The sequence below is a fragment of the Limulus polyphemus genome, unplaced genomic scaffold (assembly GCF_000517525.1).
Source record: "Limulus polyphemus unplaced genomic scaffold, Limulus_polyphemus-2.1.2 Scaffold3272, whole genome shotgun sequence".
NCBI classification, from domain to species: Eukaryota; Metazoa; Arthropoda; class Merostomata; order Xiphosura; family Limulidae; genus Limulus; species Limulus polyphemus.
In genome coordinates this window covers 21,219-43,637 of record NW_013668882.1, presented here as the reverse complement: position 1 = coordinate 43,637, position 22,419 = coordinate 21,219, and the positions used below count along the sequence as shown (strand labels likewise).

The window sequence follows — 22,419 nt, the reverse complement described above, 5'->3', positions numbered from 1 at the left end:
TTTTTTTTTTTTTTTTTTTTTTTTCTTGTTGCAACACCCAGTCTGAAGAACTGACCGAAATAATTTGATGTAATCAGTCACTTGCTGTGTGTAAAATACATCACAAAAAGAGCAGTAATTTGGGGGATTAACTGCAACATTGTTGACACTTTTGTTCTCGGTTTGTTTTGATCTTTTGAATGAATCGTGTTATTGGGGATATGGAACCCAAAAAACGTCATGGACACGCAAAAATCTGGAGCAGAAGTGGCTAAATTTTTTTTAAAAAAGACCGATTATGGTATGGATTCAATTTGTAATTATATAGTTAATATTTTAGATGTAACGTTACTGTTTGAAAGCAAAATAAGTTATTACCTCCCTCTACTTCAGTACACACAAGTCGTTCCTAACTTTCAACGTACAGAATACAAGGAAAGCAGCTAGTCTACATGACCTATCGCCAACTCTCGTCACACAACATAATGATATTTAACCTTTACTCTTATAGTGCACCCACGGCCATAACACGTAAATCGAGTTTTCTGCGGCAACGGGACAGGAACCATTAAACTTCGGACTCACAACCTGTGCAAGCACTAGACCACGTCTAGCCTAGCCAGTAAGATTATTTGTGTGTGTGTGTGTGTGTGTGTGTGTGTTTATGCGGAAAGTTACACAATAGAGTATCTGCACAGTAATCATCGCTAATATCGAACGCCAAGTTTGCACGTTAAGCCTCCAAGCTCAACGCTGAGACACTGGGAATAGGGGGGGGGGGGGGAGCTAGCCAAGAGGAATTTTTTGCTTCCTGTGCTCTGCTCGTCACGAGTATCGAAATCCGAATTTCATCGCTGTAACCAAAAGTAATTCCATTATTAGTAATGTAAATTGGATAAATATTTAATTGGAAGAGAAACTTTTTAACTCAGCATAAATTAATATTAGAAGAATCAAGATAATCGTTAGGTTTTAAAAAAATTGATAAAATTAAGATTCAGTATTTTCTATGCGGGATAGCTATAGAACACGGAAATATAGCACTTTAAATTTGTTTATTAACATATTAGATAAAACCGTAGACAATTTAACTAGAGGCTAACAGTAAATCAACAAACAACGATTTATAAGCTTTAACTAGAGGCTAACAGTAAATCAACAAACAACGATTTATAAGCTTTAACTAGAGGCTAACAGTAAATCAACAAACAACGATTTATAAGCTTTAACTAGAGGCTAACAGTAAATCAACAAACAACGATTTATAAGCATAATAAAGTGGTCATTTTTTTTGGGGGGGGGGACATTTCGACAGAATATTGATTGGTCTGTCTTCTTCTTCCTCAACGTATAGTTCGTTCCCCCAAAATAGATTACTTCATTATGCATATAAATCGTTGTTTGTCAATTTACTGTTATATTAGCATAATGCGCTTTCATACACAAGGTACTAGATAGACACTATACATCCCTAGAGTTTTTCTGACGCAGTAAAAATGTAAGATCTAACATTAAATATTTATTCCTATGTTTGCATCTCTGTGCATCAGCTGTATTTTGAACCTAGTAAAAACTAATGCGTCTATTCACTGCATGTTCACAATGCTTACGATGACTTAAGCTTGATTTTCGTACAGGTCCCATACAGACTTCCAACACGATACTATCTATATACACGTGGTAATTTAAGGTCGCCTGGATGAGGATTTTCGGTAGTTATATGATAACATCTAGTAGGTAAGTACGTTTTATAAAGTTAAAATATCGATCAGTGTCTTTCTCACGCTAGTATTACTGCGCAATACACAGGTTAATACATTATACAGTTTAAACGTAATATAGGCGATTTTCACCACATTAACAACAACAACAACATTAACTTAAATCTTGTGAATCAAGTCTTCCTCCACATCAACTATTGTGAGTTATAATGTAATTGTAAACTATAACAACAAATAATAATAAAAACCTAAAAAAAAGTACAACTTCGGTCTACACCCAGAACTGAAAACAGTAAAATAAATAATATACATCAAGCTTTCAGGTCAACTACAAAAACATTTATAAATATTATACATCAAGCTTTCAGATCAACCACAAAAATATCTATAAATAATATACATCAAGCTTTCAGATCAACCACAAAAATATTTATAAATAATATACATCAAGCTTTCAGATCAACCACAAAAATATCTATAAATAATATACATCAAGCTTTCAGATCAACCACAAAAATATCTATAAATAATATACATCAAGCTTTCAGGTCAACCACAAAAACATTTATAAATAATATACATTAAGCTTTCAGATCAACCACAAAAACATTTATGAATAATATACAGCAAGCTTTCAGATCAACCACAAAAACATTTATAAATAACATACATCATGCTTTCAGATCAACCACAAAAACATTTTATAAATAATATACATCAAGCTTTCAAAAAACTACAAAAACATTTATTTCAGAGTATTATATAAACACCTAAAGGAACCTTAAAAATTCTCATCTAACCTATATAATGTAAAATCTGACGAATAAATCCTACACCAAAACAGTATTTACACCACCGAATCTAAACCTCTTTTATGAAATTCTCGTTCACACGTGAAATAAATACAGGAACCAAATACACAGAAACGCATAAAATGATGGGGAAAACCATCTTAACCGTTGACCGCTGCATGTAAAGTTCAGACTTCTTTGAATATTATCACATACTGGTGTGATAAGTGGCGTGTTGCTCTTAACCCTAAAAAAAACTCAGGCTATAGTATTTTACAGATGTTTTAAACGGAAAAGGAAGAAAATATCTGAACTTAAATTAAAATTCTATGATACTCAAATCATTTTAATAAAATCTATTAAATTTTTAGGTATTACCTTTAACTCAAATTTAACATGGACTACTCACATAAAAGACATTTGTACTAGAATGAGTCAGAGGCTTTGCTATCTCAGAAAAATCGGGGGATTTCAAAAAGGATGTAACCCAGACACCATTAAACACATATATAAGGTGTACATAAGACCTGTTGCTGAAAATGTCAGACAATCTCTTTAAAAAACTACAGACACAACAAAATGCAGCCTTACGTATAGCCTACAGATTACCTGTATACACCCCCTCCCTTATCTTAAAACTATCAATAGTATTCTATCTATTAAAGACAGAATATATGTTGGCCACAGACTTCTATCAAAAAACAGTTAACAGAAACCCCTCATTAAACAATTCATTAACCTATCCAATACACCCGAAACATGGCGCACTCACATGTCTTCCTTAAACCTAATTAATTCCATTTAATGTTTATGTGTATTACCTATAATAATCAAATGATATGTTAGTTTTAAGCTCAGGCACTACTTGGAATAGTGGCTTCTTGTTTGTTTCTTTGTTTTTGAATTTTGCGCAAAGCTACACGAGGGCTGTCTGTGTTAGCCGTCCCTAATTTATCAGTGATACACTAGAAGGGAGGTAGTTAGTCATCACCACCCACCGCCAACTCTTGGGCTACTCTTTGACCAACGAATAGTGGATTTGACCGTAACATTATAACGCCCCCACTGCTGAAAGAGCAAGCATGTTTGATGGGACGAGGATTCGAACCTACGACCCTCAGATCGCTAGTCAAGCGCCCTAACCACCCGACCATGCCGGGCCTTTTAGAAAATAATATAAATGTTAATCCAATACTGTATCTGAGAGTCGGGTACCGTTTCATCTTTGAAGTTCCTTTTATGAGTATTAACGAATACATCAGGTTTTTCTAGTCCACTAATTATTAACTAAATACTGATGACTTCCAGCCTCCGTTATATTCTGAGGTGGCCCTAAAATGGGAGTCATGGGATTCTGGAAGTTCTTATATTTGACTGCACCAAATCATTTTAAAATTTATATCAATAAATATGTGTCAAGAACAGCTCAAAACAATAACTTATAATTTAGTTTCGAAAGTGGATCCACTGACTTACGTGAAAATAGGCATGGGCAGGTAAGGGTTGCTCAAATTACATAATTAAGTGGTTAGCGTGCTGAACTATGAATCTACTGGTCCATCATTCGCGTCATGTTATCGTCAAAAAATCAGACTCCGCACTTTGGAGCCGTAGGTGTGTTATAAGTGTTACGGTCAAATCACATTACATTAGGTCAGGCAGTAGTTGCCCAAGAGTTGAAAGTTGTTGCTGTTGACTAGGTGCCTTCCCTTTAATTCTATCACTTCAAAATCATGGAAGGCTAAAGCAAATAGCCCGTGATTAGCTTTGCGCGAATATCCGAAAATAAACAACCAAAATTCAAATCACGTATTAATGTTTAGGTTTTCAAAATGTTCATAATTGGAACACTAATGAAGGATTAAGGGGGTTTGAGAATCTCAAAGTTGACTGCGCCGATTTAATTAATATCTTAAAAAAGTGGATGCATTGCCGTTCAACCAGGTTGTGCTTTTTTGCGTAACTATGGTTTCCCGCCCATTTTTCGCAAGTACAATTTACATGTTTACCAAGTAATGAGACTCCTCAAAAGTACATAGAAATGATAAATTTGAAACTGACAATCTCTACGAAGCTAAAAATTAATAATGGCGCATGTTGATTTCCAAGGTTATGAGAAACATGTCAAGACCATCAGAAAGACTATGCGCAACGTCGAAAAACACTTCGAACTCGACCTGTTACGATAATAGGGCCTATAGGCAGGAGAACAGAGGGGCACGTGCTCACCCAATTTTGACGAAGTGCCACTTTGAATGGGGAAAATAAACTTGTGTACAGCTATTGTGGAAAGTCGCTGTTTCAGTTTTCAATATAATGATTGCGGTTAACATAATAAATAGGGGTACCCCAATCATCGGTGACTCCCCCCCTCCAAATTCAAATATGTTTCTCCGTGTATGATTTTCCCAGCTTCTAATCTTTAACTGCTTAATAACTGCACTTTTTAACCTTAACAACTAAGTAACCCATATTACGTAGAAAAAGTCGATAGAAAAAAAAATGGTGGTCTAGTCCCTAACCAAGTGATTCTAATGTTTAACAATTAAATTAAAATATGAATGTATAAGACACACGTAACACGTTTTAACACGCGGCCATTTTTATGTTTTAAAAAAGTAGACAATACTTTAAATTCTCAGGTTATAACGTAGGTTTTTATCACAAAAGTTATAAAAGCATTATTTTGTATACAAATAGTCCCTTCATGTGCCATGGTTTAGAAACTAATTCCTATCAATCAATTGGGAGATAAAGTTAGCCCCTCTTGACCAAAGGCTACAGGCGTGAACTTCCGCACACTGTGAGTCCAAAGTATTTACTGGGGATTATTTGAAATTAACCAGTTTGCAGTTAAGCACAAAGCTACCCAACAGGTATCGAAACCGGTTTCTAGCATTATAAGTCCGCAGTCCTACCGCTGTGTCACTATGGAGTGAATAAATTCAAGTAGAATAATAACATTTACCTAAATTACAACAATTTTGAAAATAGTTGTTTAAATTTATATAACTTTGTATTAACTTACTTTTGTTGTTATCTATCGATGTCTGGTGCCAAATGTATGGTTTTTTAAAATGTCTACTTTTTTAGATCGTTTTTTAACACGCCTGTTCATTCCCCATACGAGTTAACCTTAATAATAACAACCTGTAACTTCTATTTTAGTAAGCAGTACAAGTTAAATATAACACATATACTCATTAAATAGTCTGGCACGGCCCAGAGGTCAGGGCGCTCGACTCGCAATCTGAGGGTCGCGGGTTCGAATCCCCGTCACACCAAACACGCTCGCCCTTTCAGTCGTGGGAGCGTTATAATGTGACGGTCAATTCCACTATTCGTTGGTAAAAGAGTAGCCCAAGAGTCGGCGGTGAGTGGTGATGACTAGCTGCCTTTCCTCTAGTCTTTTACTGCTAAATTAGAGATGGCTAACGCAGATAATCCTCGTGTAGCTTTGCGCGAAATTCAAACAAACAATATATTAAAACTCGTGTGCACCGACTGCAATTTTAGCGTTAGAAGCCATCAAGCTTGCCGCTTGGCCAATGAGAGGAGGAGTACTTATCTTGTTATATAAACTTTCACCATTGTAACTCTATTTTTCAAATGAATAACTTTTATTGTACAGATTAGGCCTATAATAATATATTACATGTGCATTCATTAGGCTTAACAGTTACAATATCAAATCGGTATATGCTACAAGTTAAAACGAAATTATTTCAGTAAAAAGTTTCTTGTCATCACTTGTAATATCTGGTTCAGCTTGCACAGGAGTTTATTCACCTTCATTTACCCCTTATGAAGGAAAGCCCCACTTTCTGAAAGATTATTGATTTGTTGTTGTTGTTGTTGGTCACCAATCAAGAGATTGTCGTCAAGTATTCTTCAATAAGTCTTTCTTTTTTGGAATATGCTAGCAAAAGAAATATTTACACAGGAACTTTGGGCTCTTTTTTTGTTATTATTATTCTGAGATTCTGGTTAATGATTCCTTTCTAGCTAAGTAAGTCAGACTTGAAAAAAGCCCTTACCTTATTATAATGAAAACTTGTGTGGCTTTTGTTTTTTACTGGCAAGATCTGGTAGCAGCGCTCTTCCATTCGAAAAACCTATATTTATATTAGCAAAATGGTCCTACAGTTTATCTAATTTAGTCCACTATCCCCATTAAAACAAACCACATGTTGTAACCCTCCTGAGGTGTTCTAATGTATACCTATCTGCGAATTATTACAGAGTGTGTCTGGATTTTAAACGACCCCACTAATGCCACATACACTGATAATATTATACTAGTACATACCGTATACTGAAGCACGCTTTATGAAATATTTTAAAAACCGAAGATAAAAAACAATAATGTTACAAAGTAAAATGAAATTTGTTTTAGCAAAAAGTATTCTGGATTGGCTTACACAAGATTTGACTCCCCTTCACTAGTGCGATTTCCAGTAAAACAAGTCTTAATAAAATATGGAAATATGCATGGGTGCAAGCTGTCGATGTTGCAGTAAACGAAACTTTATCGTGTTTCCACACAGAAGTCCATGACAGCTCGATACTGTAAATACAACCGTATTCGTACTGTCTGTTACTCATACTCTTGTAGTCTTTTCTGTTGCCACATTCAGAAGCATACCATGTATATATAATGAAGTGGACATTAGCTTTATCCATATATATATATATATATTAGCATATCTTTAAAAAAATATTTTTCACTGTGACCAATACCCTAAGTGACTACATTTAGTTAACATACTCCAAAGTTCAATGAATTTCAATTTGAAATATGTAAAAATGTAATTTTATAAAAGAGATATTGCATTAAAAATTGTAAATCATTATAATATTGCGAAACCATCTTACTGGGACTTGCAATGAGACTAAACTATAGGACGTAACATTTGTTTTCACATGTTTGGTTCTAAATATGGAAATGTTATCACGCAATGGTTAGTGTGAAACGAAAATAAAAAGTGGGGGTAAGAATACGGATTTCTCAAACTTTCAAATGGACATCAGTGTAACAATAAAAGCAACAAAAAGAATGTATGTTACACGAAAACATTTTGGTTAACGAGTATATGGGGGCAAAAGACTATTATACAAGCTTCGACCAATTAACAATTCCCTTGAAAGTGATCAGTATTCGACAACCTCTAATTGTTCTATTTGAAAAACTGACATATGGAGACTCCAGAACAGTCCAGGAATGATCCGTCTCGAATACAAAATGAAAAGCGTGGCTTAGGACACGGCTTAGTGAAGAGTGAATAGAAGCGCGTAATGTAATGTGATGAGTCACATTTCATCCTTTCCTATGCCGATGGTAGAGCAAAAACAGTAAAGAAATCGCATGAAGCACTTGAACCTTCTTTGTGGTATTGTAATGGTATGGGGAGAATTCACGCTGTAGGGGCAGTATTCTTTGGTTCTTTTAAATGGTGAATAATACTCAGAATGTACCTGAGCCCTCCTTACAATGCTCTATTTTCGCCCTGATAAACAATGACTCGTCCAAAACATTAATGAAACAAAAACCTGAGCTCATATTGTTCAAAATCGGTTCGAAAAACCATGATAACTGCTTTTGTCATTGGATCTCTATTTCATTAAACTTGAGGATGAATTTAAAATTACATCTGCCAATACCTGTGAGCCATTTGCAGAATATCCACAATCTTTAACGAATGAGTTATAATTGAACAAGGCAGCTACCAATATTGACTGGAGTCTTAATAAAGTTACAAGTCAATATACATATTAATTATTTTCACAGGAAGAAAGAGACAGGTCGATTGAGAAATAAAATCATATAGTTAAAATTAATAGTTGCTTTCAGTGCATTTACAATAATTTTATGGAAGAAAAAATACAAAAATATGTAAAATAAACAGAATATTTGACTTACAGAAAATAATTTGTATAATATGTGGATGTGATTCCATGATTGAGACTAATAAAAATATAATTTTAGTGATTTTGTTTTAATGAAGTAGAGAACATGATAATTAGTTAAACGTAAGTTATATAAAACGTTCGATAAACCAAATTCATAATAACAACAACATAAAAAGTTACAGACTGTCCAAGTTCACACATGTACTAATCGATAAGAGTTGGGACGAGTCTTTTCAGGTTTGGTTTGATTTGAATTTCGCGAAAAGCGACACGAGGGCTATTTGTGCTAGCCGTCCCTAATTTAGCAGTGTAAGACTAGAGTGAAGGCAGCTAGTCATCACCACCCACCGCCAACTCTTGGGCTACTATTTTACCAACGAATAGTGCGATTGACCGTCACATTATAATGCCCCCACGACTGAAAGGGCGAGCATGTTCGGTGTGACGGGGATTCGAACCCGCGACCCTCAGATTGCGAGTCGAGCGCCCTAACTACCAGGCCATACCATGCCCGACTATTCTATGAATAATGCAGCTGTCCACAGTGAAAAGTATTGCTGCTAATTCCAGTAATCTCACAACGTACAAATGAGTTATGTGGTCAACTGGAGGGCCGATGAGGTCAACTCATGAGGTGTGTTCATTACTGTTTAGATGCTCATATTAACCATAATAAATCATTGAGCAGTGGAATGATAATTTATAACAACCATGTTGGGCACTCATAATAAAACGTATATCTGACATTCTAAAACCTTGTTCAGACTTTCTAGTATGGAGAACGATTGCTTGAAAGAGCATCCATAATCTTTTCACTACAAACTTGAATACTTCAAAATGACTTATCACTACTTCTGTGTTTCTCTGATACTTTTGTCTAAATCCTCTGACCGCCACTAACAGATGAGTGTTATATAAACATAAAGAAACTGTAACAAAACTAAGAAAAGCATCAAAAACAGCAAGCGACCAAATATTAGTACCAGATGAGAGTAAGAAGCGCGTGTACGTAACTAATGACGTTTTTGAAATGACATCGAAGTGCAATTTTTACATGTTTGTTTCCTTTATTATTTATTGACTGGTTCAGTGTATTGAGTTTGTGTTGTTTAGCGCAAAGCTACATAATGGGCTGCGTTAACAATTGCAGGAGTCTAACCCCGAATGTTAGCATTATTTACCCTCAAGCTTACCGTTGAGACATCGAGGGACACATTATAATGATTATATATCAATTAAAAATCAAAGGTTAATGAAGTTTGTTTAAACTGTTTGGTAATTTTGATCTTTTGTTATTTATCAATGGACTTTTCGACTTCCTTCGTATTGTTTGCCTGTGATATTTGTAATAAATATAGCTACATGAAGACTATCTGTACTTGCTGTCCCTACGTCAGCAGTGATAAACTAGAGGGAGGGCAGCTAATTAACACCACTCACCGCCAACTCTTCGGCTACTCTTTCATCAACGAATAGTTGGATTGACCGTCATACTATAACGCCCCCACGGTTGAAAGGGCTAGCATGTTCGGCGAAGGGGATTCAGACTCGCGACCCGCAAATTGCGAATCGAGCGCCTTAACCACCTGGCCATGCGTCTCTCTCTCTCTCTCTCTATATATATATATATATATTCTTTTTTAAGTTTAGAAAAATATATACAAAACCTCATTATCTTCTCATTTTTGTGAGTAGTGTATATAAATACATACATACTCACACATGATGTAAAACATAGTGAGAAAAAGTCAGGGTAGCACCCTATAGGAATGAATGACTGAATATCATATTAAAAACAACAAATAATACTATTGTAAGACATGAACCTAAAACCATAACTATTGTTATTTTGCCAGTTATTATTGATAACATTTTTAATTATCGATAAGTTATGTAATTTACTAATCAGTGCAAACATTTCTTTGACGAAATTTAAGGAGGAGTAACAATTAAACGAATCGATTACACAGCGTCATGGTCTGAAATTTTCTTTAATTTTTTGGGGCACTGCATTTATAGCTAATCCTTTGGTATGCTGCACCTCAGTAGCACAGCGGTACGTCTGCGGAGTTACAACGCTAGAAACCGGGTTTCGATACCTGTGGTGGGCAGAGCACAGACAGCCCTTTGTGTAGCTACGTGATTAATTACAAACAAACTGGCATGCTTCAGTTCAAGAGTAATATCGCTAAAGCGTAATGACGTGTCTCCACCTCAATACATTCTCCATTTTAACTGTTGTCATTTTTTTTTGTTTGAAAAAGGGCTCTCTTCAGTACCTCTCTAACAATGACATACCTAAATCCTGAGTTTTCAATAACATCCACTTATCAACAGCAGAGTACATAGACAGCCTGATATTACAGAAGCTGGGACGAATCAACACAGAATGTGGCTCTGAATGGCCACTTATACTTATTGTCAAAGCTTCTTCCCCTAGGGATATCACGGGCGCGGCCACATTCAGCTCACATGACCGATCGCCAGTGTACTGCTATCTAACAGTGTTGTTACATTCTAATTTTTGTTTTTATCACAGCAGGTAATATCTTGGGTTTGTTAGTTTGATTTTGCACAAGTACACGAAGGCTACCTCCGCTAGCCATCCCTAATTTGAAGTGATGGACTAGAGGAAAGGTAGCTAGTCAACACCGCCAACTATTGGGTAATTTTAATCAAATAGTGAGATTCAGTGGTCATTCTTATAACACAAAGGGCGGAGCGCTTTTTTGCGGTAACGGGATGCGAAACTGGGATCTTCAGATTCACAGTCCGGTAAGCTAACCACTGAGCCATGCTCAGCCCAATGTTTAGTTTGTTTGTGATTAAGCACAAAGCTACACAATGGGCTATCTGTGCTCTGCCCACCACGGGTATCGAAATCCGGTTTCTAGCGTTGTAAATCCGCAAACACACTGCTGTACTACTGGGGAGGGGGAATAATTATTTTTGTTTTGGTTCAAGTTATTCTTTCTTTCTTTCGGCTGCATGAAAGCCAGTAAAAATCATTCACACATTTTAACCATGATACAAGTGAAGACATGCTACATATTTTTTTACAATATCAAAAATATCCCGTTGTCCTTATCCAAGAGTCAGTGAAATTATCGTAATACTTTCTTGTTTGTTCTGAATTTCGCGCAAAGCTACGCGAGGGCTATCTGCGCTAGCCGCCCCCAATTTAGCAGTGTAAGATTAGAGTCACAACCACCCACTGCCAACTCTTGGGCTACTCTTTTACCAACGAATAGTGGGACTGACCGTCACATTATAACGCCCCCACGGCTGAAAGGTCGAACATGTTTGATGTGACGGGAATTCGAACTCGCGAACCGCAGATTGCGAGTCGAGCGCCCTAATCGGCTGGCCATGCCGGGCTTAATATTATTTTAAAACAATCATAAGCATATAACAATATGTTTCGTGTTTTCCTTCTAAATTATTCAGTTAGAAAAATTAACAAGTTCTTAAACAGAACAGAAGTTTCTATCATAAAATGATAGTTTCCGCGAAAGATTCATATAATATCCACACTACACACAGACGGAGATATTGTTAAACAAGATCACAACATATTAGCCTTCAGCTTTCATGCGTACTTTATTATCGACATGTAGAAGATGGTGTAAGTGTTAAATAAAATTGGAATAATATTTAAAAAAAAAACAACAACTAAAACAATATGCCGAAAAAAATCATTACATGTTTCTTCTGCACTATTGGGTTAGAAAGTGAAACATGCATAGAGTTAGTCACAGCTTATAAATAATTTGCATATCCTAATACATTAAGGTGTTTCTGCTAATGAGAGCCGTAGTACCACGAGAGACAAGTATATATATGTTTGCAGTTAAATGGCGAATTCCCATTCACTCAACATTGCAGTGCTACCATGTGTAATTTGTGGCTAAAAGTTATAAATCGTTTGTGAAATATTGTAAAACGATGTAGTTATATACGAACAGTCGTCCCTGATTTTGAAATTATAAACTAGATGGAAGGCAGTTAGTTAAAAACACTCACCGCCAACTCTTGGGCTACTATTGTCTAACTGAATAGTACATAATGCCATTTGAAATGAACATTTTAATTGTAGTGTCAGCACATCACGTACACAAGCTCTCCCAGTGAAGTGAGTATTTTTAACAGGGATGTCCTCTTTGATTCATTAATCCTTCAATACACATCAGTTCTTACTTCAGAGAAGGTTTAGAAACGGTATAGTTGAAAGGCATTGTTAATAGACTGCATCTCTCTTGGAGGTTTCGAACAACGTTTTAAGCTGTTAGCCCAGATAGATCTTCATTTGTTGAAGATCTGCCATAGCGGACCCCAAACATCATTCAAAGCTTAAGACAGATGCAGTCCATTAACAATGCTTTTCAAGTAATAAACCTCAGATAACATAAATAATGTTCTTGTAAAGCTATTGAAGAGCTTTCACTTTTTTATTGTGTCACTTCTGGAAGTCTGGCAGCAGTGGATTTCACTAGAAATACATGTAAGTATACTAATGACTATTACAATACATTCACCCTAGGAAATGATTTGAAACCATTATATAACATTTAACTATCATCTCTTGATATAAAAGAAGCTTTTAACATATCAAAAACAATGCTACTAGACCTTTGGCTTCATCTTTCAACAAAAAAGTCCTTAATAGTAAAATCAGCTAATTGTAAGGATGTTTTGAATTTAATGTTTTTTAACAGAGGATCTCTCCTTGAACCAGAGACAAAGTAGTGTTTTGGGGTGACAGAGCAAGGAAGAAGAAATCCCAGTAACTGTTTCTTGGAATAAATATTTGAAAACATTCTCTCCAGTATCCAAATATGAAATGGTTGAGTATTTTAGTTGGCAGTTATGAACAGTCACAGATACAAGGTTTTGGAGTGGCCACACCACCTTACCAGCAGTGTCACACACAGGAATTGATTAATTCTCAAATAAAGTTATGCAACCTTTTGTCATCATCTCTTTCAGGTTGAACACCTTGTTCTTGATCTTCTGGTCTGGTGGAAGGCTGCTACTACTATCACTACTCTCATTATCAGTGCCAAACTTATTTTTAAATAGTACATAAGCGTCTTTGGGCTTGGTACATGAATTTGCCACAACACCGGTGATCATATTCATAGCAGCTGCACAGGTTGCTAGTTGAACATCTTTCAACCTTGCACCTACAGGTGATCAGAGGAATAACAGTGATTAATGATGAAGAGTATGCCGAGGTGAAGCACAGCAAAGTTCCATTAAAAGTCAGCAGTTTTGGAACTATTCCCTGGAGATCTATTGACTTTTTGTCTGAAAAACAGACACAATGACAGGCAAAAAAGAAGAAGGTTCATGTAGCAAACCCAGTGATTACACAACAACAAGTACTGTCATTAAGTATGGAGTTTCTGTTGATGATAGGGCAAGACATAACTCAGTCAATTTTTGTCCAATTTAGAAACTGTATATTGTAGTCATCATATCTTAACATGTGCTACATCTTATACAAGTTTCATCAAAATCAGATAAATCCTGGATTTTTTATCTCCAATCCCTGCCATTGAGGCACCTTTGGTTAAGGGAGTGATCCTGTGTTAAATATATCAAACATAAAAAAAAATCATAATTTTTAATAAAATATATAATATACTGAAAAATGGTTAAACTTCATCAAACATGCTTATTTTTAAAAACCAACATCACTCCTATATAATTTGGTTAGCTGTTCACTAGTTTCACTAGTCTGATTACAAAAATAAATAAAATCAAGCACTAATGAAGAACAAGATTAATATTTTAATGGGTTAAACCATTTTTCTGTGAAATACAATTCAAATATTACTAATCAGGTATTATCTTATTTGCCCCCCCAGTGGCACAGCGGTATGTCTGTGGACTTACAAGGCTAGAAACCGGGTTTCGATACCCGTGGTGGGCGGAGCACAGATAGCCCATTGTGTAGCTTTGTGCTTAATTCCAAACAAACATTATCTTATTCCTGATATTTAGGTGTCTTTGGGCATTTCTTTTTAACAATGTTAGATCAATGGATGTTGATCTACACTGGGACAGTGTATGACATTCCTAAGATAAGGACCTCTTTAACCTTTGTATTAATATTCAAAAGAAAGTAGAACATTCTTACAATAATTGAAGTTTTACATCAGTTATGCATGTTTAGACATTACCTACAAAAACTCTATTTTTAAAAGAAAAGCTTATAAAGTCCAAACTAATTTCTAGTTTTGTTGTCCAAATGTTTACACGTGTTTCAATTTCTTTTACTGGTTTCTAAAATGTTGTGGGTAGCCCCATATTACTAGAGTCTACTATCAGGAATGTGACAGAAAGAGTTGAAACATATGTAAACATTTTTACAACAAAACTGACAACTGATCTTACCTTTTTCTGATACCATCTGGTTAACAACTGATTTTAGTGATGTTGGAAAAATATGACCAAAATTTCAAGGAAGTGGTGAATAAGCTTAATAGCTTACACAAGAACTGTCATGGGTTAATGAAACAGTTTACAAAGGAGTTGTCAAGGGTTAATGAAGGATTAGTATTATCATGAAAAATGTACAGATAGTTACCGTTAAAGCTTGCAGCTATATTACAGAAAGTATATATTGCCAAAACTAGAAATTCATGAATTTCCAAACTGAAACTGTAGGTGACTAGGTTTCCACAATATAAAATGATATAGAAAGTCAGCTAAATACTCCAACAGAGTATGAGGATCAGCCAGAGAGTTTAACTATCTAAATCTCTGTTAGCTAATAACAATAAATTTCAAACAAGAACTATTCCACTCAGTTAAAAATGAAGCTTTCAGGAATAGCAAAACACTGACAACTCCAGTTTTCATTGAATGGTAAGCACCACTTGAGCATATTATAAAACATCCTTGATGTCTACAAGACCAATGGAAAGAGAAGATTTACAAAGCCAAGTTCAATATTATTTCTATAGTACATAAGTGGGATAATGAACAGCAGGTTGCCCATGTGGCCACCAACTTGAATCAACTAGGGATAAACATTCACCAACCATAAAAGCCAGAATGATGACCAGTCAATTTAAAATGACTTATCAAACAAAATATCATAAACTCAGTACACAAATGAATAAGAAGAAAAAAGAAGCCCTCACAGAATTTATTAAGGACATTGAAGGGCTCTCTGTTTTCTGACCCTTAAACAACTTCAGAGATTATGGCATATGACCAGTTCATTGATACAGTTCAAGATAAAAGATATACATATCATACCAAACAAAGTAGAGGCATTTCTTTAAGAGAAATTATTCAAGTTGCTATAGAACTGGAATTAACCAAGGTTGCTTACCAATATCAGAGAATATCTGTTAAAAATAACATAACCAAAGTAATATACTATTACAACTAATGACCCTAAAGTAAGCATAAGTGACTTACAAGGATAGGTTTTGCAGAAATAGAGTAGTTTCCCAGGGAAAGTCACTTAAACAACAAATAAAAAAATGTAATGGACAATAAAAGCCACTTGATTATAAACTGCAACAAAAAGCAGTACATCAGATGATAGAGGGCAACAACTACCTGAAAATTAATCAAGAGAAACTGATAACTGTTGTGGTCTGCAATGATATTACTTTCATGACTTCAAGGAAATGAAAAGGTAAATTATGCCCCACAGTAGAGGTTTAGGAGACTGCCTTTTAAACCAATCTAGGACTCAAGAATAAAAGTGAATAGACATTTTTGGTTCCATTAGTCATAAATCAGGAAACAAGAGTTAAGCTTGGCAAAGTTCGACTAGATGAGGGGCAAATTTCAACTGGGAAATGCAACTGCCACATTTTTCAATAAGAATTTCACTATTAGAGATTTGCCAAAGAGTTAGTGGAAGCCATGGTTATTGAAGTTTGAGTTACACTAAAGTTTGGCGGGAAATAACTTTTGCTTTTGATTATTCAAAGCTGGCTGAAGCTCCATACAGCCCACAGACTAAAATGTAACATTTACTATAGTATGTAGCAGCATCCTGTACAGGATAATAGAATATGTAGGAAGTCATAAAGTGCAGTTATAGTTAGTAATACCAAGATTTTTCCAAGATTATGTCATCCCTATAATTTTCCAGCAGCTGGATACCAGCCTTAGGAATACGTCTGAGAGTATGTGAAATTACACTAAAAAAGAAAAAGTTCACGCATCACATTATCACAGATAATTGAAAAGAAGATTCTCTTAAAAATGTGTTTCTTTTACAGTAAAAATAGGCTATTTAAGTTGCTCAAAATTTAGGGAAGGGTAGTGTTCTGCAGCAAAATGGTATAATAATTCTGTAATTTGTCCCTTGCTACAAGTTTTATGTTCAACAAGCTGAGGTACCCATCCTCTGTCCGGGTTATGAACTTTAAAAAATGTGGAGGTGGATACTATGAAAAGTAACAGAAAAATCCTAACTTTCACACAATTTATTTATAACATATTATTAAATTGTTTATTATTACCTCCCCAAAAGTTTTGTATAAGCTTTAATAACTCAAAATGTATATACTTAAAACATGGTATACAATGTGCAATGGTCAGGGTGACTTTGTAGGAACAAGTAGCAACCAAAGTAATGGCCTTTGGGGTGCTTTCTGTTACCTGCTTTCAGCATTCAGCTCTTAATGTCCTTCCACAGCATTTTTTGTGATTAATTAATTGACACTTATTGGCCACATAAGTGTCTTAAGGGCCGAAGTTGAAAGATCACGGGTCAAAGTAGGAAGTGGGTATAACTCAAGAAATGGCTCTTCATATCAGCCTTATGATGGCTGTTGGAGTAAAAACTTCATACGAGTTTATGTAGTATTGCAATAGCGGTGGCCATTTTTTTCACTAAATTCCTCCAAAGGGAGTGCTAGTGCACTCTTAAAGATATATAAGACATTTGTGTGCCCTTCCCCATACTGTGTGCATGTTGTTTTATAGAAAATTTAATAAAGTTCTTTTGTTTTTGGTGTAAGGACATAACACCATCTGCAAATGTGGTTAATGCTAGCTTACATCAAAGATAATAAATGCTCAATAACAGCAATATTGAGGGGTGGAGAGGGTTGTGAACCCCCATTAACATGTCCCTTGTTCCAAACTATCATCCCACAAACTCTGGTTGAGATTGGCCCAGCAACCTACGAGTAGTTAAATAATGGACAAACAGAAAGACACAGTATGGCTGATAGGTATACCATTGTAGTTATTTAAGGTCACAAGTATTTGATTAAGTTATAATTGTTCATGGAAGCAAAGATAATACTAGCTTTACCAAAAATGTTAGTTTTTTGAAATAAATAGCAAGTATATAACTGTGTGTGTGTATTAAAAATATTCTTAAATGTTGATAGAATTATTAAGCATAATCTATAAGTCAAGAATAAAAGAAGATGAGTCACTAAGTCAAAACTTTAAGAGAACATTTTTATCTATATTAAATTATATACATGAGTGAGACTTAAAAGAGGTGTAGTTGGAATCACGGTTACTTCAAGATGTTATGTGACTGGTTCTATTGGTTTATGGAACCTACATGAAGCAAGTTGTTAAAATTTAAGTATTTCTACATCTGAAATAAAGCATTAAGTTCTAGTTTTCTAATAAGTCTCTGAGTCAACCTCAAAATAGTCCAGTACTTTAGCTATCACAAATTTAAACACAATTGGAATTTATCATAATAGTGCATTTAACATTAATGAAGTTTTGTATAAACCAGTTTTGTACAGCATGTATATTACTACACTAATATTTATTTGCACTTGTAGTAAACTTCTTATAAGTCAAACCTAAATTATGTTTCACAGTTTACCTTCAAGAAGAAGCTACATGAATGCAAGTAATTTGGAAGAACTGAACTTATCTGCAGAACATAGAAATGGCAAATGCTGTGAATATCTAACAAATTTTTTTCCTAACAAATACCAAAAACAATCTTATTATTATTTATTCACAAAGAGTTAATCAACCTTGTTTGCCAGTTCCAACAAGTCACTACTGTTCCCAGGTACCGAACCACTTGATTCTACAATCAGCTTCTGAAGAGTGTTTGGCTCAGGACTCAAGTCACGAGCTCCAGAATCAAATTCCCAACTGTCATGTTTACCAGAGGCTGCTCCTTATGAAAAAAATTAAATAACCAATCATTAGCAAGTTATTTTTGACAGCACTTATACACTAAAAATGTTGAAAAATAAATTATGTTTGAAGAGAAATGCTAAGTATGCATCAACAATAACATAATCAAAAATTAAATGAACCACTGAATGAAACATTAAAGATAATTACCCTGACTGGTATCACTGCTTGTAGGCCAGTTGCCTGTACTACTACTACCAGGGGCTGGAGAGACTTGTTGGGAACTTGGTCGACATAGATCCACATCACCAACATGAGCAACATGTTCATGCTCTTGCTCCTGTAAGGTCAAGGCATTTATCTCATTCATTAATTGCATTCGTCTACGAAGAAATTCACTATAAGAGATTCTACCGTGTTCATCAGCTCCTAGCTGTTCCATAATCTCTTCCACACAGTGCTCCAGGTTCAACTGTTGACATACAGCTAGAAGATCTTGGCTAGTAAAAAAAGTAAATAAATACAAACTGTCAAAAAAACACTGAGACACAATAGTTTCCCTACAAACTACTAAAAAAATGTACACAAAAATGAAATGCACAAAGTTAAAGTATACACTGTAAATAAGACATACCAAATGATCATTAAGCAAGATTTCTCTACCTTTCTTCATGTAATAACTTGTGTCATCATGCATTCACAGTTCACATATGTATTAACACATACATGCACAGTCTGGGTTATCTAACCCCATTGTCTTTGGCAATAGTTTGTTGCATATTCATCACATTACAATAATGAATATTAATCGGTCTCTGACACTTAAAAGAACATAATAGAGCTGGAGAGTTTAGGTAGTCATAATCCTACTTGTCTAATTAAAATTTCTCTGGTGTCAATGACTCCCTTACCTTTTCCTTTCTTTCTTTTATCTGTAAATTATATTTACATGCATTTTTAGTAACATGTAAATGTGTTTGAGACATCTGTTTTTAAGTCTATTCACATATAGAAGTTATATCTGTACAAATCTGAATGGTCAATGATTTCACTCAACCTTTTATAGTTATCCACAACACACTTATTTTAAGGTAATAAGAATAATTAAAGCTTTAAACTTCACTATAATAGTTGTAATTATTTGGTGTTTCAATAAAGAATCTGACTATAATTTAGACTTACATTGTAACAGTAACAAGTCATCACCCCCAGCATGTATATAGCTTGTTAATATTATGCAACTAAAATTACTGTGACGAATAAAGACATTAAATATTAGGTAAAGTAACTCACAGATTAATGCAAGGGTTTTACGCCACGTACTCTAGTCAGATCTCGTACTCTAGTCAGATCTCGTACTCTAGTCAGATCTCGGAGTTAGTGGTATAACCCATCTGCACATAATTTGAATGTTGAGTACTGGTTAGTGTAATACATCAATAACTCACCAAAACTGCCTACCTGTTCTGAAGTGTGGAATTCATCTTATTTTTAATGTTGTTCAAAAGTTCTTGTATACCTCCCAGAAAGGTGTACCATAGCTTGAAAACCACTAGATTACTGTGATATGTAAAGCTGAACATGTAAGTGCTGGAAAGATTGTAATTATGACTTGGCAATCGTACAAGCATTACTCTTCATCACTCTCCATTATTCAGAAGTCTCATTGTCACTAACCTTTATTAATTGTTTTCTAAGTGATTAATAAAGGAGTATTCATGTTAATGGTGTCTATCTATCTTGTGACAGTTAACAAAAAAAAATAAAGTTTTGTTATACTAATTATTGACTTTTGTCCAACAGGGAGATTTGCTATGGTAAGTTCAGTACCATTTGATAACTCTGCTGTAGGTGAGAACAGCAAAATGAATGCTCTCTATCTATACATACCAGGAAAATTAACATTCAGAACTAAATTTTTCTCGGTATCTGTTAAACTGAACAATCCACACTTTCAGAATAATGTTATTTTGAAATTCTGTCTTTTAACAAAGTATAGCATGTAATGTTTATAGTTATATTTTTAGCCTAAGTGTATCTTACGTGATACAAATTGAAATATTTCTCCTTTGCTGGGTGCACTCATATGTTTTATTGCCTTCATTTTTAATGTATTCAAACAACAAACATATACCAATGGATATTGCAAAATCTGATTTACTGTAAGTTTCCAGAGACTTACCTTATATTTTTACAAATAGGTATAAGTTCAGATTAAGAAATATATACACACACACACACACACACACACACATACATACATACATACAGACAGACAGACAGAAATACAGTATAAAGTTGTTTTTAATCGATTACCTCATGCCAATGTTCAGCACAGATTACATAGGCCTGCGATGATTTTATTATGTTCAAATTTTTTCATGTTCCACAGTAATTCCTGTACGCTAAATCCGAAAATCATATCCATTTTCTCCATCACGTACAGATCTTTCAAAAATGTCATACGTACTTTTACATAAGTGAATATTTTCATTGAAATCGGGTCACATTTTGTTATGTTGAAAATGTTGACGACCACTGGCTACATATTTCTCTAGCCCAATAGCGACGTAAGTCTTATCGATCGATCGTTCTAGAAGTTACAATCCAAACATAACAATAAAAAAATGTTTATTGTTGTGAACGAAATAATAATTTTTTTTTTCTTCCCCATTTGTAAAAAAAATCCTTATGTGATAAAAAAAAAATGAATATTATTTTTGAAATCTGAATTATGGAAAATCCGTTATTAAAACCAAAACAACTTTTATGAAGTTTAAATTTGCAGGCCTGTGTTATATTTTCATTGAAGATAACACCAGCGTTTGAAATTAGCCCTCTACTACCAAATTACGACACTGTACCTTCCCCATTTAATTTTCATCCTTGGGGGACCAAAACATTTGACTAAATTGATGCAACAATTTAATGTACAGCTAATAACGTTATTGTTGCATATAATCAGATTTACAACAATTATTTATTCAAAGAAAAGTTAAGATTTACTTTAAAATTCTACATTGTTACTGTAAACACGGGAAAAGGGCGGGGGAATAAAGTTGTTTAAAAACCACAGGTATTCACAAACTAAATATACTTCGAATTATAATAATGTGATGTTATTACAATATAAGTTTATAAAACTACTTTAATTATTTTTGTCTAACAACATGAATACGGTAAATTTTTACTTTTGTATTCTTAAATTGTATCTAATTAAATACATGAACTGGATTGTATGGTCTGTTGACTTCAAACTTTTAATATGCCATCAACAGATGCCTTTAGGCAGCGACCGTCACAAGCTAAATAAAATATACAGAATGTTAAACGCACATGCCAAAACACAATAAACCACTTCTTCCTCCACTTCGACTGTAGACGCTAATCAATCGATATTTTTGTGTTAATTGCGTTGTCCACACACGGCTTCCCTTGCGTAATACTAGTGACGGCATCTTTCAAATGACGTGTTCTCGCTATTGATTCTAGTCACTTTTCATCAGTGCTTGACAGTCTCGTGCAGAATATCCATTGCAACAATGCATGGAATATAAATCAAAGAGCTAACCATACGTAATTAGCGGAGCCCTGTATATTACACAGCAAGTAACGGTGGTTTTTGTTACTTTCTCCATGATATTATTCAGAACAGCATAAATCAGTCGGTGTTCAACTTCCATATAATAAACTATTAATAATAAACATATACACCCAGTTTAAATACCTATCACACTATCTTTGCATAGATCAAATTCCCGTATCCTATATATTCAAACCACTGAATTACACTAAGTTTAAGCCGCAGAACATTGGCATCCGCAGAAATATTTCTAGGCCCGGGGGGGGGGGGGGGGGTAATTCTCATTTTCTATGGAAATTCGTCCCCCTCCCCCCCCGACCGTCCGGACGCCGACAGT

General features: G+C 34.8%; 1 protein-coding gene across 3 annotated transcripts in view; it reads right to left on the bottom strand.

The window, feature by feature from the left end:
* The window catches only part of LOC106469040 (colorectal mutant cancer protein-like), a 92,291-nt gene that overhangs the window by 54,867 nt on the left and 15,005 nt on the right, over positions 1-22,419 (bottom strand). Inside the window, exons 1-3 of one of the 3 annotated variants that reach the window (XM_022397439.1) lie at positions 20,816-20,903; positions 18,710-18,999; positions 18,391-18,539 (exon numbers count right to left, since the gene is read on the bottom strand). In XM_022397439.1, the coding sequence (XP_022253147.1) occupies positions 18,391-18,539; positions 18,710-18,999; positions 20,816-20,820 (444 nt within the window). In that variant the 5' untranslated portion in view covers positions 20,821-20,903. Of the gene's footprint in view, positions 1-18,390; positions 18,540-18,709; positions 19,000-20,815; positions 20,904-22,419 lie in introns of those variants that run through there. The other 2 variants (XM_022397438.1, XM_022397437.1) reach the window with 2 other exon arrangements.